This window comes from Kogia breviceps, chromosome 9 (genome assembly GCF_026419965.1).
Source record: "Kogia breviceps isolate mKogBre1 chromosome 9, mKogBre1 haplotype 1, whole genome shotgun sequence".
Taxonomy (NCBI): domain Eukaryota; kingdom Metazoa; phylum Chordata; class Mammalia; order Artiodactyla; family Physeteridae; genus Kogia; species Kogia breviceps.
In genome coordinates, this window is record NC_081318.1 from 43,443,075 (window position 1) to 43,467,676 (window position 24,602).

At 42.4% G+C, this 24,602-nt stretch overlaps 1 protein-coding gene across 5 annotated transcripts in view; it reads right to left on the reverse strand.

Annotated features, from left to right (window-relative positions):
* BMPER (BMP binding endothelial regulator) overlaps positions 1-24,602 on the reverse strand; it is a 249,561-nt gene that overhangs the window by 197,822 nt on the left and 27,137 nt on the right. For all 5 annotated transcript variants that reach the window (XM_059074085.2, XM_067042364.1, XM_067042362.1 and 2 more), the window contains exon 3: positions 20,172-20,271. In XM_059074085.2, coding sequence (XP_058930068.1) covers positions 20,172-20,271 — 100 coding nt within the window. The remainder of the gene's footprint in view (positions 1-20,171; positions 20,272-24,602) is intronic.

Below are 24,602 nucleotides of genomic sequence, written 5' to 3' on the forward strand. Positions count from 1 at the left end.
AGAAAATTTAAATCACTGCATAATTGTTTTAGGTGAGGCATTGTACTTGGAATTTTCACATGTAATTCAATTTTATTTTTATAAAAAGCACTCTAGGGCAGAAAACACTTTACCCCTAGATTTTTTTGTTTTGTTTTTTTTGCGGTATGCGGGCCTCTCACTGTTGTGGCCTCTCCCATTGCGGAGCACAGGCTCCGGACGCGCAGGCCTAGCGGCCATGGCTCACGGGCTTAGTTGCTCTGCGGCATGTGGGATCTTCCCGGACCAGGGCACGAACCCGTGTCTCCTGCATCGGCAGGCGGATTTTCAACCACTGGGCCACCAGGGAAGCCCTACCCCTAGTTTTTAAAATGAGGATCTAAGATTCAGAAAAGCTAAACTACTCTGTCCAGGTCACACACCCACTCTTTTTTATCTTACTCTAAAATCTACATTCCATTCATTCACTGGGTCCTGCCAGGCGCATGGGGAGAAGCTCAGAAAGTAGTAGCTTCTAGAGTAGAAATGATGTCCCTGGGGAGGATAACGTGCCGCCTTTCACTTGCTAACTTACATGATACTTTAACATCATGTTCCAGTGATGTCTTTTTTTTTTTTTTTTTTTTCGGTACGCGGGCCTCTCACTGTTGTGGCCTCTCTCGTTGCGGAGCACAGGCTCCGGACGCACAGGCTCAGCGGCCATGGCTCACGGGCCCAACCGCTCCGCGGCATGTGGGATCTTCCCGGTTTGGGGCACGAACCCGTGTCCCCTGCATCGGCAGGCGGATTCTCAACCACTGCGCCACCAGGGAAGCCCACCAGTGATGTCTTAAAACCAGTATTATAAAGTAAAATGCAGCTTTTGCAGCTGAAGAGGCAAGACCCAATTCTATGGATTTACATTTACTCTCTTCTAAATGCCTTTACCTTCCTTCGGCCATGAACCATGCTATGCCTCAGGCCTTTTGACATCATGAAGCAACAAATAACGAGGGATATAAAGATCAAATTCAAACACCTCAGGTCAGATTCATGCATTTTTCAAAACAGGAACATGTTTCACAGTATGGGATGCACAGGAGCAGCTTAAGAAAATAAAATTTATTTGAAGACAGCAAAACAACCAAAAATCTCATAGGATAAATTATGGCAGCCACAGATAAGAAGTCACAAATGGAATCCTCAGTTTCCTGAATGTAATTTCAAAGACATCAGTGAAAATCTCTTTGACGAGCACAAAGAAGAAATGAAAATATATACACCACACATACAAAATGCCATTTGCATGACGAATGTAGTGCCCTGCATCATTTTTACACTTTGGGAAGCATACCACACAGATGCAACCTTTATGGTTGATTAGATAGGATGTTTAGGGCTCACTGTAAAAAAACTGTCAGATCTTACCACCTCCCTTTTTCTCTTTTATATTTTGAAATAATTATAGATTCACAGGAAGGTACAAAAAATATACAGGGAGGTTCCACATACCCTTCACCCAGCCTCCCCCAGTGTTAACATCTTGCATGACCATAGTACATATCAGAATCAGGAAACACATTGGTTGACATTGGTGTGGTCCACTGAGCTCATTCAGATTTTACTGATTTTACACGCACTCATGTGTGTGCATGTGTGTGTATGTGTGTAGTTCTATTCAGTTGAATCACGTGTTTAAATTTGTGTAACCAATCAATATACAGAAGTGTACTATCACAAGGCCCTCTCAAGCTATTCATTTATAACTACACTCACTCCACTTACAGCCTCCATCTCTAAGCCCTGACAACCACTAACTAGTTCTCCATCTGTGTAATTTTGTTATTCAAGAATTTTATATAAATGGAATCGTACAGTATGTAGCCTTTTGAGATTGGCTCTTTTTCTCTCAGAATAGTTCTTTTGAAATCCATCCAAGTAGTTGCAAGTATCAAAAGTTTGTTCCTTTTTATTGCTGAGTAGAATTCCATGGTATGGATGTACCCCAGTTTGTTTAAACACTCACCCACTGAAGGACATCTGGGTAGCTTCTAGTTTTTTGCCTATGACAATTAAAGCTACTGTGAACATTTGTGTACAGGATTTTGAGTGAACACGGGTTTTCATTTTACTGGGATAAATAGCCAAAAGTGTAACTGCTGAGTTATATGGTAAGTATATATTTAGTTCTACAAGAAACTACCATACTGATTTCCAGAGTGGCTGAACCATTTAACATTTTCACCAGCAATATATGAGATTTTCCACATCTTCACCAGTATTTGGTGCTATCATGCTATACATTATATATATATATTTTTTTATTTGCATTTTCCTGATGGTTAATGATGTTGAATATATTTTCATGAGCTTTATTGCCACCTGCATATACTATTTGATGAAATATCTCCAATTTTCTAATTAGATCTTTTTCTAATTAGATCTTTTGTTCTCTTCACAAGGTCTTCAACGAGGCAATTATTTTTTATTTTGATGAAGTCCAATTTATCAATTTTTCCTTTTTATGGGAAGTGCTTTTGGTGTCAAATGTAAAAACTCTTTTTGCCCAACCCTAAATCTCAAAGATTTTCTCCTACATGCTTTTTATACACATTTTATAGTTTTACATTTCACATTTAAGTCCATGATCAATTTTCAGTTAATTTTTGTATAATCTATGAAGTTTATATCATGTTTCTTTTTCGCCTATTTTTTGTCTAATTCTTCCAGCACCATACGTTGGAAAGGTTAGCCTTCTTCCATTGAATTGCCTTGGCACCTCTGTCAAAAATCAGTTGGGCATACTTGTAGGAGTCTATTTCTGGGTTAATTCTTTTCCATTGATCTTTGTGTCTATTCTTCCACCAACACCACACTGTCTTTATTACTGTAGCTACACTATAAGTCTTGAAATTGGGTAGACTGATCCTTCCCACTTTACTCTTGTTTTACAAAAATTGTTTTAGTTATTCTAGGTCTTTTGCCCTTTTATATAAATTTTAAAATAAGCTTCTCTATGTCTACCAAACCAAACCCCTGCTGGGCATACCCCTTTTTATACCATTTGAGAAGTATTTACATGGGAAAATCAGGCTTGATGCACCCATCATCCAGGCGCCTCTCCCACTGCAGGATGAAGCCTGCCGACGTTTGCCTAGTACATTTTTGGGAAGCATTTGTCAAAGAGCAGTCCAAGGATGAAGGGCATCCCTAGGGGGCTTGTTAAAATGTAGATTTCTACAGCCCATCTTTTTCCTCTTATCTGCCACCTCCTTTACCTGAGCTCTTTTCTAAAGAGTTTGAGCTAAGCCTCCTTTGCTTTGGGATGATTTTAGAACTGTGTGGCCAGCAGAAAGGGTGCCTGATTAAACAGCCCAGCACATATGCAGAGTCATCTGGGAGGTTGTGCGTGGCCTGCCCTCATCTTCAGTCCATGAAATCAGAGGGAGGTCTTTGTTACATCGAATTGTGGGTAGATAAGGGCATTAAAGAGAAAAATTCACCCTCTCTAAAATGGGAAAAAAATGGAAACAGACATTAACCTGTGGACAGAAGCTGTAGAAGATACAGCCAAATATCCAACAAGAAATGCAGTCACTGATGAGTGTGATCATACCTGGAGAGGAATGAGGAGAAATCTCCACCAACAGGTGAGCCTCCAACTCAATCAATATGAATCTGACATAGAGGCAGGTATGGGAGCTCTGTACTAGCACTCCTGCACTTCCTGAACCTGAGAGGAACCGTGGATTTCTGGATTTTAGCTCGTCAACAAAGGCTTATCTTAAAAATTGCATTTCTTTTGTTAGTGATATTTGTTAAAAAGAAGAAAAATACCAAAACACATGGCATATAGTCAGTGACGTGCTGTTAATGTTTGACAACCAGCTCTACAGACGAGAAAAGCCCCAATCTTTTAGTGTATTCCAATTTCCAACCATATAATTGACCATGGTGGTACCAAGGTCAATTTCAAGCTACCAACATGATGTCACCAAGCACAGAGTTAGAAATATAAGCACTCCAGAACACCACTGTATACACAACTATTTATTTTAACATTAGAAGTTATTGGGTCCATGAAACTTTTTTTTGTTCCTAACAGCAAGCCATGAACATTTGGCTAGAGTTTAGGGTATTTTATTGGCATCAGAGGTCATGCTATTTATTCTATTTACCTAGATAAAATACTTAAGAATACCAAGTCACATCTTTTCAGTGATGACATTCTATCTCACTCTCCTCCTCCTAAACCTGGTATACACAAGCTTATAATTTAACCAGGGGAACATTCATTTCAGTGGCTTCCAAAATTGTTGACCATCAGAAACACCTGGGGGTTAATTAAGAATGTAGATGCCCAGTGGAAACAACCCAAATGTCCATTGATGGATGAATGGATAAACAAAATATGGTATATATATATATATATATATATATATATATATATATATATATATACACAATGGAATATTATTCAGTCATAAAAAGGAATGAAATTATGATACATGCTACAATATGAATGAACCCTGAAGACATTACATTAAGTGAAATAAATCAGACACAAAAGGACAAATATTATATGATTCCATTTATACAAGGTACCTAGAATATGCCAATTCATAGAGACAGAAACTAGAATAGAGGTTACCAAGGGCTGCAGGGAAGGGAGAATGAGGAATTATTGCTTAATGGGTATACAGTTTCAGTTTGGGGTGATGAAAAAGTTCTAGAAATAGATACTGGTGATGATCGCACAACAATGTGAATGCATTTAATGCCACCAAACTATACACTTTAAGGCGGTAAATTTTATGTTTTGTGTATTTTACCACAATGAAAGAAAAAAAAGGACACAGGTGCCATTGGAAATTATGTTTCACTTGGTCTGGAGTGGGACTCAAGCATCTGAATATTTCACAAGTAGCCCTGGCAATTCTAAGGCACATTCAGGTTCAGGAACCCTGCATTTTACAGAAGAAGAAACCAAGGCCTGGAAGAAATAACTTAGTGAAGGTCAAGTAACTAGAAGTGGCAGAGTAGGGAACTGATTCCAGATCTAATTCCAAGTCCAGACCCCTTTCACTTCATTCTTCAAATGACGGAGAGTCTTTACGACTATCCAATCCACAGGCCCCGAGGCACAGAAGCTCCCTGTCTAGATGCCTGAAAATATTACCCTGGCTTCTGCATTTAGCACTTCAGTGTGTCCTTGCCTCTAGAGCTTTGAAGTTGTTAGCTTGCATTCAAAGCCTCATCAAGGTGGTCATCCCAGTCTCCAGAACCCCAAATAACAAAAATTCCAAGTGTATTTTTATTTTATTTTGCGGTACGCGGGCCTCTCACTGATGTGGCCTCTCCCGTTGCGGAGCACAGGCTCCGGACGCGCAGGCTCAGCGGCCACGCAGTCTCAGCGGCCACGGCTCACGGGCCCAGCCGCTCCGTGGCATGTGGGATCTTCCCGGACCGGGGCACGAACCCGTGTCCCCTGCATCGGCAGGCGGACTCTCAACCGCTGCGCCACCAGGGAAGCCCCTCCAAGTGCCTTTTTAAACCGGATTTCTCTGCTGGTCCCAGGTATGGCTCAGAGAATGCCCGGACATTCTCAGGTAGTAAGAGGGTTGCCTCATGTGTTAAACATCAGCTGGTCGATGCCCAAACATGTCTGCAGATAAACATCTTGAGCCCTTTAACCAGCAAGCTACTGGAAACATAATTAGATGGCTCTGGTGTAAATAAGCCCATCTGAGTGAAGGAGGCAATCAAGTTCACAAAAATACCAATATACTTTGTTCACGTTCATTATCACATCAGTCCTAGTACATGTCAGTCTCTCTAGCAGATAGATTTCTATGGCAAATACACATTAGTTCTCAAGGTGAGATACCTGTCAAAAAGAGAACCTAAGGGACTTCCTTGGTTGCACAGTGGTTAAGACTCCACGCTCCCAATGCAGGGGGCCCAGGTTCTATCCCTGGCCAGGGAACTAGATCCCACATGCATGCCACAACTAAGAGTTCACATGCCACAACTAAGGAGCCCACAAGCCACAACTAAAGGAGCCCACCTGCCACAACTAAGACCCAGCTCAACCAAATAAATTAATTTAATTAATTAATTTTTAAAAAGAGAGAACCTGAAACATTTGTTCCTCAACACAAATTGTGCCAACTTCTAAGCAGACTGAAAGAGAGTATTCTCTGATCAAAGCCTGATAAGAGTGGTTATAATTGTAGCACGATGGTCATTTTAAAAACAATCAATAGCATGTGTGAACATTCATGCATCTTCATAAATAGATATGTGTCATAAATACAGACATACTTTCAACTTTGCAGTTGCCAAACTCAAGCAGCAAATCAAAGAGACCCTAAACAGATGATGGGGGCTTTTGTTTGAAATCACTTCTTTCCTGTAGTTTTTGATGAATCATTCCAACTTTCTACTTGGAATACCTAGCTTTATTTTCACAGTTTGATAGCCTCCAGGAAACAATGCTTAATAGAAGTCTCAGAGGAGATAAGAATGTTGGTTTTTTAAAAAATAAATTTATTTATTTAATTTTGGCTGCATTGGGTGTTCATTGCTGCACGCGGGCTTTCTCTAGCTGCAGGCGAGAGGGGGCTACTCTTTGTTGCAGTGCACGGGCTTCTCATCGCGGTGGCTTTTCTTATTGTGGAGCATGGGCTCTAGGTGCGAGGGCTTCAGTAGTTGTGGCGCACGGACTTAGTTGCTCCATGGCCTGTGGGATCTTCCCAGAAAAGGGATCGAACCCGTGTCCCCTGCATTGGCAGGCGGATTCTTAACCACTTAGCCACCAGGGAAGTCCCAAAATAAGAATGTTTTGATTTTAAGACATTTCGAGATGATAAGCATCACCATGATTTCATTCCTGTATTGAAATGTCAGAGAGGAGCAGGGGAACATCATTTTAAAGTGTAGAGCAGTTTGCTCTCCGTGGTGGGCAAGTTAGAAGCAGTAACAGAGTAGTTTTCAGAGCAGCTGTAGAAAACTCGAAGCCCAGTTAAAAGTGTGTTTTATATGATATTATAAAAGGAAGCACATAATCATATCAAAATGATGGTAACTAGGAAATCTGAAGCTATAATTGCATATTATTTGGTAACGTTGCACAATACAGTGAAAGATCTACTAAAAATTGCATTAAGGTTATCACTAAGTCTCAAAGTACTGAAATATACTACAGTCACTACCACATGAAAATACACTTAGGCTATGGTGATTTTAAGGATTTTTTTAAACCTCTATGGAATTCAGTGATGAAACAGTAAAGTGACAGGAGGTTGGGAATGGTTAATAGACAACCAGCCATTTTTCAGCCATATATATCCATTTTTATTCTCTCCCTATAATTCTCACTCAACTCTTTTCAAGTTCTGCTGAAGTCCAAAAAGGACTTAAGATGTATATGGCTCAACTGTAATATACTAAATACGCAGTTGATTTCAAGAGACATATACTAAACCAGGAAGACTGGAATTTGGTTCCAATTTTCCTCTCTTCCTCACCTTTTTCCAACATGTATTCAACTACCGTGTGCCAGGCACAGTGATTGTAGCTGAGAACACTATGGTCCCTGCCCTCACAAAATCTCTACTTTAGTGGGAGTTACAGAAAATGAAAACACTAAATCACAGTTGTGCCTAGTGTTAAGAAGGAGAGATATTTAACTCCATGGCAAGTGGCCATGGGGGCCAGGAAGTGATGCCTAAAGTGAGAGCTGAAGAAAGGGTAAAAGTCAACCAGATGACATAGGGTGGAAAAACAGCCAGGCAGAGCAAGCAGTATGTGCAAAGCTCCATGACCAGAAGCAGGCACAGAACATTGAGAGAAAAACAAAATAAAGTCTCCTAACTGCAGGAGTCCAGAACAGGAGGAGGCTAGAGAGGTAAGCAGGAGCGAGACATTACAGGGAGGAAAGGGAACAGCCAAGGGCGAGCACTTGCTGGCACTTGTGTGCAGGATCCATAAGGTATATTCTAGCTCTAAGTGCCATTCTTGATAGATGCTTCTACCTGCCATGCATACCGGAGCTGCTCTGAGTATGGTTGGTAGATTCTAAGGTGATCCTCAAGACTTCCACTCTCTGATACCTCTACCTTGTGTAATCCCCAGCCCTTGAGTGTGGGCAAGGATTGTGGATGTGATGGATGTCACTACCATGATTAGGTTATACAAAGATGAAACGATTTTACAGGTGTAATTAAGATCCCTAATCAATTTCACTTTGAGTCATTAAAGAGGGTAATTTTCCTGAGTGGGCCTGACCTATAAGTGAGCCCTTAAAAAGAGTCCATAGGTCAGAGAGACACTCTCCTGTTCCCTTGAAGAAGTAAGCCATTCTACAGCTACAAGGAATCGAATCCTAACAACACGAGCTTAGAAGATGACCTTGAGCCTCAGATGAAACCGCAGCCCTGGCTGACCTTGACTGCAGCCTTGTGAGACCCAGCTAAGCCATGCCCAGAATCCTAACACATGGAAACTATGCGATAATAAATGACTGTTATTTTAGGCCACTAAGTTTGATAACAAACTTGTTATGCATCAATAGAAAATAAATAGACTGGACATTGGTAGCTGAAGGAAGCTCTGTCAGGCTGGTAGCCATTGAAGAGGATTCCCATGTTTTTTATATGGATGCCAGGTCCACACCTGATTGCAGCACTTTGCATATGATATGACAAGAGACCAGGACCACCGTTCTCCTCTGTCACAATGAGGAACATTCTCAACTTGCCCACTTCAGAAAAGTAAAAACTGACGCACCCCAAGTCAGCAGCTAGCCTTGGAAATCTAATCTTCTAACTTAAAGGCAATCACAAACTCTTCACTTAAACTGTCTTCCAAAATCCCATGGAGTCTAAAACACTGAGCCTGTTAATAGAAGGATTGAAGCAAATTTGACAGAGAAAGCAGATCTCTGTTTTAAGTTTTCTTACTAGTTTTAACAACAAAAACAGGTTTTGTAAAGTATGATTTTAATGTTAACAAGATCTTTTCAAACAAATAGGGTCTTTTTTTAATTTAAACGCCAAAATAGCCTGGTTTATATTATAGGAAGCCAATGTATGAAATATAACATTTTATACATCTTTTTTCAGTTAGAGAAAAGGAGGGAGGAAAACAAATCCCTCAAGTTATTGTTTTTTTTTTCTTGTCTTTAAAAACATATTAATGACCTCCACTCAAATTTGGGGGCTGAATAGGTAAAACTAGTTATACTGTTAAAGGTTGAAACAGTTATAGCTTACAATATACACGCAGGCATCTCATAATCTAACAACTTCAAGAAACACGTCAAGAATTCTCCTAAGCTCAAAATCATGGTAAAAATAACAGTGGCAATGGAATTGAGTAGCTCAGTGATGGGAATGTTTTTCAGAGCAATGTAATTTCCTAAGATGTTTTAAGTGATATGTCAGAGTCTCAGCATTAAAGCAGCTAGGAGTAAAGCTGCTGGAGACTGCTTTCTGTATGCATAGACTGACCCTGGAAGGATTCCCACAAATCCGGTAAATGGTTATATCCAGGAAAGGGTACAAGGTTGCTAGGGTCGAGAATAGGAAGAAGCCTTACTTTTACTATAGATGTTTTTGTGTATTTTTAAAATAAATTTATTTATTTATTTATTTATTTTTGGTTGTGTTGGGTCTTCGTTGCTGCGCGAGGGCTTTCTCTAGTTGCGGTGGGTGGGGGGCTACTCTTCGTTGCGGTGCGCGGGCTTCTCACTGCAGTGGCTTCTCTTGTTGTGGAGCACGGGCTCTAGGTGCGCGGGCTCAGTAGTTGTGGCTCGCGGGCTCTAGAGCACAGGCTCAGTAGTTGTGGCGCATGGGCTTGGTTGCTCCATGGCATGTGGGACCTTCCCGGACCAGGGCTTGAACCCATGTCCCCTGCATTGGCAGGTGGATTCTTAACCACTGTGCCACCAGGGAAGTCCCTTTTGTGTATTTTTAATTGTATGAATGCATTATCTATCAAAAATATTTTATGAAACCAGGCATACACATATATACTCACAAAAGAGTAAACCTCATATGAATTGTCTCCCTGGGGCACTGCAGTACAGTCATGGATACTGAAGAGGAAAAGAAAGTAAGTTTAGGGGTTCCCCCAAAAAGTCAATTAGTAAGAAAAGCCACCTCCTCCTAAGCCACATGTTTCCAATACCTCCACAAAGCTTCTTTGCCCACGTACTTCCTCTGAAATTGCTGGTCCACCCACAGTATAAAAGTTCATGGAGGGAGAAGGGGTGTGACACAGATGAAAGTGATGCAGACAAAACTGATGCCAGTGTCTCTCTCACTCCTTCATCTCAGGAGCCCTCCTAATTCTCCAGGTCTTTCCTCCTTCCTTCTTATCTCATAGGCAGTATATATATTACCAGGCAGAAGAATGGAGCATTTGGAGTCTGAGCCCTGCTACCTCTGAGCAACTGTGGGATCTTGAAAAACATCACTTCTCTTCTCTAAGCATCTCTGTTTCCCCATCTGTTAAATCAGAACAATAATAATCACCACCTCAGGGGTGACTATAACATTATCTGTGAAAACCTAAAGACTGGGGTTTGTCTATTCCAAAATATTCTCTAAATCTAGTTCACAGTACAGTTTAAGTGACTGGTAGAGTATTAACCTTAAGGCAGGTCATTCCTTATTTGGGATGTGAAACCTGGGACAAACTGCATCCGGGTCAGTCATACAATAATAACTACCAGAGATCCTGGTGATGTCTAAAAGGAAGGAAAACAGAGGTTGGGGAAAAAGCCGCTCTTTTGTTTGGGCAGCAGACAATGCACAGTTATAACTGCCAAAAGAAATCTGGTTAAAAGCAAACAACCAGATTGACACATGCATGGAAAAACTCACGGTTATTCCATCTTAAACCGTGTAAACAACAGGACAATTTATTCTGTCAACATAGGGAGTGTAATTATTTTTTTAAGTTTTTTTAAATGCTCATTCATATATATGGTAATCGGCTGGCTCCCTCCAAAACAGCCACATAGCAATATTCTGAAAGGCATTGTCATCTTCCAAGTCATTCTCGAAGCAACAGGAGAAGCGGCTCCTTATTTGTGACCTTGTACTGCTTGAAAGGCAAGCTATAATTAATAATACTCAATCTTTTACCATTATTCGTAGCTCTATTTTACTTTGGTCAGCACTTGGTCTCTATAAATGAGCCCAATCCCCTTAAAATTCTCCATGCATGTTTTGCTCCCTAATTATTTACCAGAATCCAGGATGGTTGTCCAGTTTTGGAAATCAGTGTGCAAATATTTATATATATTTTGCCTCTTTCCTTTCATTTTCTGAGACATCATAGGATCTTTTTAAGTCAAATATAAAAATTAAAATATTAAAAAACAACCCATGGAATCACAACCCATAGAAAATGAGACAAGGCACAGAGAAATCAAAGACAAGAAAAGATTGTGGAAAATAAATCCCACCTGATAAATGAAAGACTATTTTCTTATATCTTTCATCAAAATATTGTGGACAATTAATATTTTATGCTCTGTATGAAGAAAGAGGATGGAATTTGACCTATAAATGTTTGAAACACACCTCATTTGTTTATTATCCACTAATAACAAACATATATTCAGATAACAAGTACATTATTGTTCATGAAAGAACCCCAAATTAAAGGGTGATTCTCAGTCCAAGTAAATACAGAAAAGCTGCCAAAACCGTCTGTTTGACTCTCAATGATCTCATTTGTTTTCATTAAATAATACTGAGATTTTTCAAATTAGATTAATCTTTTGCCCAGTTATTAGGCTATTTGGATTAAAATGTATGACAATGATTAGCATAAAATAATCTGAAAAGTACACTGAAACACTTGCTTGAGAAAAATAAGTTATAATTTACTTACTTTTTTGTTTGAAAGAATAATCTGGCTTCATGAAAGGTAAGAACAATTTGGTAAGCAGTGCCAGGTATCCCATAAATACCTGGCATGGGATCAGTAAATACTTGTTGAATGAATGAATAAATGGAACATATGAGCAATCTGACTGAAGCAAACAAGAACACAAATGCCTATACACACACACACACACACACACACACACACAAAACCTTCCTAAAAATCCTATTGGAAATATGAGTTTTCATATTTCTGTCTCAGCAGATTTACTCTACTGCTTCCTTTTCAATACCAACATCTTCTTCAGAGGAAAGTAAGCAGAAGTCATGATAGGATTCTTCATGTTTTTGTCTGACCCTCCCTACCGTCCCCTAAACAATCAACAAACAAAAACTTAAAAGCCCAGGAAATGGTATTTTAACAAGTGCCCTAGGTGATCATGAGTGGCGGGCAATGCCCAAGAACTATTCCATGCTTTGTGTAGATCACGACCTTCACCCGGGAGCTTCCCACAAACAGCTCTCTTTGGATGTGATGAACTCCTTCTTGATCACAAAAATGAGTTGCCTCTTCTGGAGAGCCTTCCCCAGCACACTTCCCTTGCCCTCTGCACTCTGGCACACCTTCCCTGGAGAACTTACCCCGTTGGATGGTATTTTTTTTGTCCCTCCAGTAGAGCAAGCTCCTTGAGGGCTTGGATACCCTCTGGTTGATCTTTGCGTCACTAACACCTTGGCAAATGAGTGATTTAAGTTCTCTGAGCCTTCGGCTTCCTCATATGTAAAATGAGAAAGACAGAAATGACCCTGATGTTGTGAGGACTAAGTGGTGAGCATAAACCAACTAACCCAGTATCCAGCACTGTGGGGAAACACATCCCTTTGGGACGACTACTATGAAGGTAACAGGTGAGGATAAAGGTTTTAAAATCAACCAGACAATTCACACCTCACCACCCACAGGGCTTCAACAAAGTGGAAAAGCAAATGCCACGGTTTTCTCAAAGGGTTAAAGCTCTTGGTAAATACAAGCAGGTTCCACTTTTCATCACACCAGAAGGTGACCAACATATAGAAGACCTTGTCTTCCCGTAGGAACAATATCATCACTGAGCCTGGCCTCAAAACAAAGAATAGGAACGATCCTTAAAGACCCATAGAGAATGAGCATAGTCTTTACGGATGTAATATAAACTTCTGTAATTATTTAAAGGAATGAAACGAGACTCCACATAATTACAAATAAACTATGAACACTAATTACAAGTGTTCCCAAATATAAATCAGTACACATAGAATATAGATATAAACATAAGTGTAAATTAACATGGGAATTTTAAATGGCCCAAATTTCTTAAGAGACTGTCCAAGAAAGAATGAGCTGATGATATGCCTTCTTTCTGTGCTTTCCCCCTATTGGAAGTAACAAAACAAAAAGTAATAACTTCAGAGTCTTCAAATGCCTCATATGTGAAATATGCTTGATAACTGAGATGATAAAAATGAGGATGATGATATTTTCTCATTGAAAAATCATTCTTAGAAATAAGAGGCATGTAAAACAGTCCCCCTTTCTTCATCTAGCCTATATTCTAAACTTAGTTGATTCTGTTACTGCAGTTCAGTTCATTGGGTGAAATTTTGCAAAAATACCACCATTCAAGTCTTAATTTGTTGACAACTGTCAGTGCTTTCTATATTTCATTGAAAAACAGAAAAGAATTGCTGACCCTCAGTTAGGTTCTTTAACAGGAACTTGATACCATTTCTCACAAAACCACAGAAAGGAGGAGGAAAATATCCCTTGTAATATGGGAGAAACCCAGAACAGGAAAGAACTGGGATAGCATGCACGTAGCAGTCTCAAATAAAGAGTTGGCTATGTGGGCAGTGTGTGAGCAACATGGCTATGTGTGCAAGTTTTTAAGGCAAAAGCAGCTGATTCGCCTAAATGTTGCTAAGTGTAATACCAACTTCTCCTCTAGTCTATCATAATCTTTTAGGAAGAAAGGCTTGAAAACTCTCAGAGGAATAGGAAAGGAGACGAGCCTTGCCTCTTTTGGAGGCAATTACAATTTAACTTGTGCACACCTCTCCCCATAGCACTTTGATTTCCAGGTTTGTCTTTGAGCATCGGACACACAGGGGCACAGCAAGAATGGCAAGTTCGTTCCCTGTAGTTTGGCATAAAACTGAAAGTCTAAACGGCTATCAATAGGGAGACGTTAAATAAATTATTGTACGCCTGTGCTATGGGATCCACACAACTAAAAAGCATGAACTGCCATGGGAAAATTCCTAAATCATATTACTGTAGAGATATTTTTAAAAAGCAAACTGTGAAAGAATATTTACTATTTAATTTCATTTATGTAAAAATAAAACCACACATACAAAATTACATATATATATAAATGTGTGTATATGTAATAAACTGGAAAAGATCTGGGAAAGACACAATAAATTGATAACAGTTGTTATTTCTGAAAAGAGTGGGGTTTTGTAGCTCAGAAAAGACTTTACGCCCTTGTTTAAATTTTTAGTATGGTAATGTATTGATGTAGTAGTGAGATAGCTACTACATCAATAGTTAAAAATAAAGTTAAAATGGAAAATAATTATGCTAAGGAAGGGAAAGAGGAAGAGAAAGAAGTTGGAAAAGAAAAAGAAAAGTTTCAGCAAATGTTGGGAGGTCCTTTGCCGGTTCTTGGGGCTCAAGTCCCACCACCCTCCCCGCCATTTATTTACACAACTGAAAGACTAGGAAGAGTTTTGATAACCATTCACCAGCAATTCAACATTTGAGTTACATTTTCTTGGTCATTATCTACTTTTCTTTCTTTCTTATACCATCATTCTAATGATAAAAAAAAATTTCAAAATAGCAGGAGAGCAAAGTATCACAGCCTCACAGCTATGAGGAGCAAAGAGATTTCACCCCAAAGATGCACTGACCAGGACAGATATCAACCAAGAGCCTCTCACAGATGTGCTTCTCATTCCTTCATCAAAAAGCCCTACCTTCTCTCTTCCTTTCTTTACTTGGTAGCAGTGGTTCTCAAGCCTCAGCCCCCATGAGAGTCCCGGTGGTGACCTGAAAATGTAGACTCAGGGGACCGGGGGCAGAGCCTGTGATACAGCAGGCCTGCAAGCCTAATGGTGAGACCAGTCTGTCCCCCATCACTGTCATTTACTAGCTCTGTCGCCTTGGGGCTCTCAGTGCCACCACTTCATGTGTAAAACGGGGCTATGATCGTACCTCCCTCAGTAGGCTGTAAGGATCCAGTGCCTGTGTGTATATATATGTTCGAGCCCCTGCAATTTTGATGAAGACGATCAGGATCTCAGTTACTACTGTTATTGGGCAAGGCCCAGGAAGCTGCATTATCATAGGTACGTCTTTGGTCCACTGCATTTTGAGAGAAACACTGCTTACACTCACAATTCCCTCAGGTAAGAGGAATAACAAACAAACACAAACAATACTCCGGGGAAACTCAAAGTAACTCGCTTGGACTATTGCTCCCTCCAGTTAGCAATACTAGATTTCCCCTTCCCGTGTGCCTGCTGATGATAGAAAGGTTTGAAAGGTTTTCGAGAAGGGGTGTCTTTGCTGGGAAGCCTGGTAGACCCACACCCTTCACCCATTCTGCCAGGTTAGGTACGTGCTGTGCTCACCTTTACAAGAGGCCGGATCTGTCTGGTGATCAGCTTTAAAAACAGCATAAGGTGGTAACTCTGAATGCAAATGACTTTCAAAATACAGGAGAAGTAAGTCCATCAGCTCTCCTGTCACCATTCGTTAACTGGCCGGAGGGGTTTTGAGGTCCCTTCAACGCCCTGAATCCGCTTCCCGGACCCGTCCCGGAAGCAGAGAAGGGGGCTCGGGTCCGGAGGCGGGAAGCCCTGGCGGGAGGAGCCCCGGAGTCGCGGGCGGAAGTCGGTGTGGCCCCGGTGGATGTCCTGCATCCCCCCTCCCCCCTCCTCCTACCGGTTGCTCGCTGCCAGCGCGGCACGGGGTCCCAGAGAGGAAGAGCAGCAGTGGCTGTGGATCGGGAGTGCCCGCGGGTGTTCCAGGCCCTTCCCCTGCCAGGCACAGGGCCCCAGGACTGTAGGAACAGGGTGCGAGTCATGGCTAGCCATTGCAAACTTTTTGTGACTTAGTGCAGATCGTTAAGTCAGTTCCTCATCTGTAAAATGGGCTCCATATTACAGATTTAGCACGGTCAAATGTATGCGTCGACAGCCAAAAAAACAAACAAACAAAATTGACCCTGAGATGATCTTGCCTGGACATCATTCTGATCTAAAATAAAGTATTATCAACAAGCTCCTCATTACTATGACTCCTCACTGAATCATTCTAAGTAAAAGTTAAAACCTCCAGTGTTAGCACAGAGCACGCCCATTGGAAGAGGCCTTAGGAGAAGCTCAGCTGCCGCGGTTGTCTCAGAGTATCTGCTCCACGCTGAGGATTCGTTGCTGTCCTTGTTCCACTGTGTGATCAGAGGACACAAGATGGGGAGGAGAGGTTTACCCAGATTCCTTGGGAGGCCAAATCCAGAGTGGTTTCTGGGTTCACACCAAGATCTCCTCTCTACCCAGGTAATGCTCTTAATCCTCCCTTTTTGGTCGTTGTTCCTTTACTGCACATGTTCTTTTGTTTCAGCTTCTTGTACTAACCCTTGCCCAATGCTAAAATCCAGGGTATAACTTAAATGCCCAGGAATGGAGAAATGACCCAGTGAATGTTGGTACATTCCCATGCAGAATCTTATGTGCTTATTAAGGACAGTATTTCCAAACAAGTTGAGAAGGTGTTATGCCCTGATGTTAAGTGGGAGAAGAAGAAAAAAAAAGGGGGGGGGAAAAACCCAGAAATAACACAATTCAATAGTAAGATATCAACTAGGTAAACACTTCGACATGGGAAAAAAATGCAGAAAACATATATCAAATATTAACTATTTAATAGTTAATTAAATAGTTAACTGGGTGGTGGGGTTATGAGTAATTTATTTTCTGCTTTTCCACAGTTTAGCCTAGTTTTAAAAGCTTCTTCTATGAGCATATGTAACTATTCTAATCAGAAAAACATAAATAAACCAGTGCAAATACAACTGTGTCCCTTAAAACACAGGAGACAAAAAGTGTATTATGGAGTAGAAATAGAGAAAATGAAGGGGGCATTTTAAGAGCCCCCTCTACAGCCTGACAAGTCAGCACTTTTCAGGAGTCTCTCTCAGGAAGGTCCACCTCAGGGCAGGCTGGGGATTTTGATCTCCCCCAAAAGGCCTGGACTTCACTGTCAGAAAGAGAACTCAGGGCACTGAATTCACTGGTCTATTCTTGGGTCCAGTTTAATTTGAAGAGACTTTATCATCTTAAGCTCAAAAAGACTACTCATGAAATGTATTTGTCACAAGTATCACTTTCCCTTGGAAGATTAGGATGATCAAAGGAAAGAATGACAATAAAGGAAACAGCAGGACAAGAAGGAAAGTGGGTTACACACTACAGCAACCCAAAGTGCCCTCCTGTACTATGGTTAACAGGAAATGAACCTAATGCCTCGGGCATGGTTCCTTCACACATTCTGCTTCCACCCTGTAGCATCTAACTCATCTCTCACTGGCGAGGCAGCCTTGCAAGATGAAGATGACAAATCAGCCGTCAAAAAAATAAAGAATTAAATAGAAGAGGTTCTTTAAGGTGAATCAACAATAACTTAGACACACATTGGCTCAGTAATGTATTCTTTTCTTTATTTTATTTTATTTTACTTCTTTCTTTATTTTGGCTGCATCAGGTCTTAGTTGCGGCACGTGGGATCTTTGGTGAGGCATGCGGGATCTTCCGTTGCAGCGCGCGGGCTTCTCTCTAGTTGTGGCATGCAGGTTTTGTTGTTGTTGTTGTTGTTTTCTCTGTCTAGTTGTGGCCCGCAGACTCCAGGGCACGTGGGCGCTGTAGTTTGCGGCACGTGGGCTCTCTCGTTGAAGCGGGCAAGCTCAGTAGTCGTGGTGCGCAGGTTTAGCTGCCCCAAGGCACATGGGATCTTAGTTCCCCCACCAGGGATCGAACCCACGACCGCTGCATTGGAAGCTGGATTCTTTACCACTGGACCACCAGGGAAGTCCCAGTAATGTATTCTTAATTGGAATTACTTTATCTGACCATCAGCTTGAGAGACTCCTAAGAAGTTATTATTTCAGGTCTTGCATCAATAGCTCTCAGAAATCACGTGAGTAAAACATCTGCCTCCCAACTCCATAGGAAAGAGGAGAGAAGTAAATAGTTGATTTCTCCTGCTCCAAAAGGCTTCAGAAGATGCATTTTTATAGTCAAGTCCATCAGGTATATACAGAGCACCTACTATATTATATTAACTGAGAAATGTTTGCATGCCAGGCACTTTGCTAAACACATTGACTGTGTCTTGCCATTAGCTCCCTCCGACACAATTATTATCCTCATTTAACAGGAGAGGGAACTGGGGTAGAAAGAGGTTCCGTGTCTCTACCTGCTCAAGTGAAAACGTTGGGGTATTAGTTTCTCAGGCTGCTGTGACAAATTACCACCAGCTTGGAGGCTTAAGACAACAGAAATGTACTATTCTCTCACAGTTCTGGAAAGTAGAAGTCCAAAATCAAGGTGTTGGCAGGGCCATGCTCCATCTGAAGCTTCTAGGGAATTAACCCTCTTGGCCTTTTCCCAGCTCCTGATAACCCAAAGCATTCCTTGGCTTGAGGCAACACAACTCCAACCTCTGCCTCTTATTTATTTATAGACTTAAACATTATAGTTTAAGTCTATAAATAGTAACTACAATAACTATAGTTACTCACAAACAACTTGGCATTAATCCTTGACGTGTGGATTTCATATAATAGTGCGCGTTGAAAAGTTCAAAGTCCTCCTTGAGCGTAGAGACTTGTGTGTTGTCACTAGAAATGGCTCTTAAGTTTACTTGGTTTCTATGGAGCTCCTTTTGAGAGCTCCACAGAAGGGAGCCTCCCCTTTGCAGCTCCAAAAAAGGATATTCTTCTGTGGGGGCAGAAATCACCTGGTCAAGATCTCCTTCAGAGGTTCCCACCCAGGCTGCACACTAAATCTCCCAGGAGCTTCTTCAAAAGACAGATGCCTCAGCCCCCCACCACAGGGCAAGTGAATCTGAATCTCAGCAACAGAGCCCAGGCATCTATACCTGCCCCTCCTGTTATACAGCCACCTTCTCTATGTGTCTCTGTCTGCTCTTCATATAAAGACACCAGTCACATTGGATTTGCAGCCACCCTAATCCGGTATGACCTTATCTTAACTAATTACATCTCCAAAGATCCCATTTCCAATTAAGGTCACATTCTGAGGTTCCTAGTGGACACGAACTTTTGGGGAACACTCTGCAATCCAGGATGCATCTTCAGGGTGAGAAATCTCTTTGCAACCCAGGACTGCTGGATTTGGACTTGGCGGTGTGGCTCCGGAGCCCACATCCTGAACCACTGTGCTCATTTTGACCTCTGGGGGACCACACTGCATACACTGACATACACTAGATGACATCAGAGCGTGACCTGGCTCCTGTCCTGAGGAGCTGAGGACCTACTGAACACAAACAAGACAATGAAAAAGCACATCACTGAAGTATCTGTGTGAACTTCTGGATGCCATGGAAACGTGACCAGGAAAGTGACGGATGAGGGCTGGGGGACCTTGAGCACAGGCAGCATCTGGGCAGGTTGGGTGAAAGACCTGAGCTAAGGCAGAGGCAACCTAGAACAGTGTGTTTGAGAGAGACAGGCGTGCCGGAAGGCCACGGGAGATGGGGTGGAGTAAGGGCGTTTTAGAGATGCTTCAAAGACAAAGGGGAAGGACTTAGATTTAATTTGGAAGGAAAGAAAAAACTTTAATAGGGACCAAAATGATAAAATTTGGTCTAAAAGACTCCTCTGGCAGAGGTGGCCAGAGTGAGCGTACAGCCTGGAAAAACTGTGTTGAAACTTCGTGATGGAACAGGCTTGCGTGCGTGTGTACCAACCTGCAGAGGCATCATGTTTATTTACATCTCTTCTGTGGCACTTTAACAACTTGCCTCAGAAAATAAACCAACGATGTAGATGCTCGCCATACTTTCCTCCCCCACTAGGAGGACCCCCCCTTACTACCAACCCCCCAACACTCACACACACAGCAGCTTCCCTCCCAACACCCACTTGCACCCCAGCCAAGAGCTGAGTGAAGAGAAAGGTGAAAGAAAGAGAAATTAAAATGCCTGCAGGAACAGCCAGAAAAGGCAGCCACAACATAAATTACCTTTGCACCGCTCGCAACAGGCTCCCCTCTGCTTGATGGCCAGGGCACAGTCTCTCGACAGCACTGGGCACTTCTCTCTCTTACAGGTCACTTCCTTGTTCTAGGCAAAAAGGACAAGAAACATTTGAAATCAACTTCAAACCAGAATCCCCAGAATCCTAGCACATGGCTGAGGTTTTCCTAGCTTCCCTCTTCCTACATTGCCTTCATCTTGGCGAGAAAACTCTGTGATAGCAAATGAGATTGTGCTCTTTCTGGAACAAAAAGATCCTTCCAGGAATAGATTGAGATTCGGGGCAGATGAAAGGGGATGAAAAGTCCCTTCTTTACCAGCCAATTTAACCTAGATAATCGAACTCCGAGAGAGAGAGGCTTTCTCCCGCCCTGCTCTAAGGTTTCTTTTTAGTACACACTATAGAAATGATAATATTTGTGTAAATCATATTTTGCCCATTGGGCTACCTGGGCCAGGACTGCATCGTGAGAACAAAAATATTTGCACACGGCCGTCCAACAATCCTTAATAGTAGAGTGCATTAAAATGCAGCAATCTAAAGTTCCAACTCAAATAATGACAAAGTTGAGTATTGAATCGGCTCAGTAAGAGAAAAAATAATATTCCCTATGCCAAGCAGAGACACAGGAGTCAGTGTTTTATAGCTGTGGGACAGCTGCATTATATTCGCACTTATGCTAATGACAGTGTGGTGAGCATTTGCATCTTTGGTTTTACCCTGAAAAGTTAGCTGTTAAAATGACTTCAAGAAGATCCACATATGATGCATATACCTGTTTGGAGAACAGGATGCACACGAACCAAAACTACTATGTCACAACACTTCAGCGAGATTGGAGCTGTAACAAGGTTCTACTAAATGCTAGGTGCTGTGGCTTTCATTCCTATTAAAATGCTGTGAGATAAGTATTATCACTATCTCTTGTTTATAAACAGGAAAATTGCTGTTCAGAGAAGGTCTATGACTTTTTCAAGATCATACAGCTTTGCAGTGGCAGAGGTGGATTTCAATATCAAGCTCACAAACGTGTACAATGCCCACGCCCTACCCTGAGTTAAGGCTGGGATGGCCACATTCATTGCCTGATTTAGGGAGAGATCAGAGAGGAGCAACTGACCAGCCCTCTGACCTCGAGATGAATTCAGAACCCTCCTGGAATACGTGCAGGAGAAATCCTGACTCAGCCCTGACAATGACCTTGGGAAGATTCACAAGTGTAACCAGTATGCTTCAATGTCAAGAGTAAGGAAGATCTCCCCATTTCTATTCCAGCACCAAGGAGGGGTGTGAGGGGGTGAGGGGTGTTAGAGTGGTGTGTGTGTGTGTGTGTGTGTGTGTGTGTGTGTGTGTGTGTGTGTTGGGGACCTGGGGCCCAAGTTGAGCCCATACACCAAATTCTAGCTCTAAAGCAGTTCTCAGATAAAACATGTCACCTTCTGGGCTGCCCTCCAATTCCCTAGGAGTTGCAAAGCCCCTCAAGATATTCCCAGGGGCTAAAATGATTCTAAAATGAGTCCAGATTGTCATCTTCTCCCTTTTTGAATGAGCAGAACCTCCGAGAGTCCCAGAACCCCACTCCCTCCAACTCACCAATCACCCCACCACCAGAGTAAGGTATATGGAGCCTGGGCACGGGTGAGCCTCGTCATTCCAACAGCTCTATTTCTACACAGTCTTGTTGTCTCTCTGCGCTGATGGCTTTGCAAGGCCACTGAAGCATGGGAATAATGAGCCCACCCCGATCGGTGCTGCTCAAACGTCCCCACGTAGAAAATGGCCATCATTACCGAGGCCAACGTGGTAAACACACTGATGGGGCCATCCCAACACCTGCCTGGCCACTCAAAGAATGAGCATCAGTTCTCAGCCACTGCACCCACTCCTGCAGGGCCGGTGTGCAGACCTTCTGTTTTTTCGTTTATTGGTTATTGGTGTCTGATTGTAAGGTGTGGTTGACCTGAGTAACCCAGTCTCCTTTTCTTTCCTCCTTTTTGGTGTGTGTTATGCGATAAAGGTTCTCATAGGGCTAATCTCACTGACTCCTTAAAAACCCCATGAGGCAGTGATCCTCACCCTTGGCGGCTAATCAGAACCCGTGTGCAGTTCTTAACAAAACCCGGCACTGTCCCCCATTCCCTGAAGCTTAGATCTGATTTCTCTCAGGACCAGGCTCCCCAGGTAATTCCAGTGTGCAGCCCAGGCTGAGAACCACCGCTGTGCGGGGAACGTTCTTAGTACCAGTGGGGCTGAGACAGGCTCGGGAGCTGTCCACAGTCCCGGAGTGAACAGCTGCCCGCAACCTGAATGCAGGTATCCTGGCTCCGAGCCCTGCAACTCTCCTTCCCTCACCCTCTCTTCTTCATAATAACGGTGGCCTCATGACTCACTGTTAAGTCATGGCCCTTTGATTTATGTTCATATTTTTTTTTCTTAAATACAAACATAACACATAGTTATGGTCACAATTCAAATTAAAGAGGTATATTCTTAAAAATTAATAGTGCCCTTTTGCCACCACCAAAGTAATCAAGAACAACGATCAGGTGTCTGTGCTCCTTGGCATTATGAACAGTGACTTAGCTTTGCAAAGTGCAGTCACTCGAAGCCATAGTTTGATACCAGATGCCCTACCCAGGGCATTACCTCAGAGCATCTGTTACCTCGGCTTTATGCATTCAGCAAAGCTGGCTGCAGCCTTAAGGAAAAGCCACCTTCCAACCCCCAAGTGCATCTCCTCTCTGGAAGGAAGACTCCTCAGACACAAGGAAGTAAAAACTCTAACAGTAGTCAGAGTGGGTGTGACAACAAAATTTGGGGTCTAATGTAAAAGAAGACACAGTCTTTTACATATAGGAATTCTTTGCTAAATTAGAAACCTATCAGCCAATCAAAATCCATAGCAAGATCCCAAGATCCATAATAAATAGCTCGTAATTATAGCTCAGCAGAAAATTTATTTCAACCAGATGATTTGTAGATTCACTTCTGGAATTTTTTGTGTACTCACTCACACACACACACACACACAAACACACACACTCGCACAGAGAGAATAAACCTAAACCTTAGCTGTAGGTTTAGTGAGGTTTTTTTCCCCCTTCTGATAACACTTGGAGATTTTTTATATCTACCAAGGGTCATGCTGGTACAGAGCTGCCAGATCTGATCGTTTCCCAGCTGCCTGGTTGCATGGATACAGAGCACAAGCTCAGGATCCCAAGCCCTCAAAGAAAGAAAGAAAAACTGCAGAGAATCGCTGCTGAGAGGCTGATTCTTCCATCTTCTTAATTGAGTCCAGCAGCTACACAGTAAATTCAAGCACAGGTTAATTAAGACCACTCACTTTGCTTTCCCTGATTTTGTCAAGAGACAAAAACCCTGGTCTTCGGGCTTCCCAGGTGGCGCAGTGGTTGAGAGCCCGCCTGCCGATGCAGGGGACGCAGGTTCGTGCCCCAGTCCGGGAGGATCCCACATGCCGCGGAGCGGCTGGGCCCGTGAGCCATGGCCGCTGAGCCTGCGCGTCCGCAGCCTGTGCTCCGCAACGGGAGAGGCCACAACAGTGAGAGGCCCGCGTACCGCAAAACAAACAAACAAAAAAACACTGGTCTTCAAGCCAGCAGCTCTGGTGAGAAGGGGCCCACGCAAAGCCGTGCCTTCAGGACTCCCTCTCCACTGGCCACCTCAACCCCACGTGCACCAAGTGTCCTCTGGCCTTACTCAAGTTCACGGCTCATTCGGTTCACGTTTTCATTCACAAAATGTTTTCTGACACTGACTCACACTTACTGAACACTTTCTATGTATCAGGCTCTGTGTTAAGAATAGTATATGCGTTATTTCACACAAAAAAATCCACATCATCCCCATTTTACAGATGAGGAACCAACGTTAGTAAACTTGCCCAGGTCACACAGGAGGCAGAGCTGGAATACAAATAGAGGTACGACTCCAAAGGCACGTGCTTAAATGCTGCACTTTGCTACCTCCCAGCATGCAGGATACACACAAGAACTAAAGAATTTCATAGTCCTAAGGCCCCGGAGAGATTAATACCTTCCAGGTGGTTCCACATATGTGAAATGAGCTCTCTAACAAGAGCTGAGTAACTCCAAGGAGCTGTGTCATCACCAACCGTGGGAAGGTCTCCAAACACCAGCTGTTTTCTGGTAACAAGGAAAGATGCACTATTTTGTATATTGATAGGTATCTATGCCTATCACACCTCTGACAGCCAGACTCACATCCCCAAGCAAATTTTCCCCAAGATTCCAGCCTGAGTTTGAGTCTCCCCAAATCTAAGCCATAGAAATGGTGGTAAAATGCTCTGGAGGAAAATGGCAGAACATTCTTAAAAACCAACCTAGCCAGTGCCTACAAGTAATAAACGCCATCACACTTTTCATTCTCAGTCTCT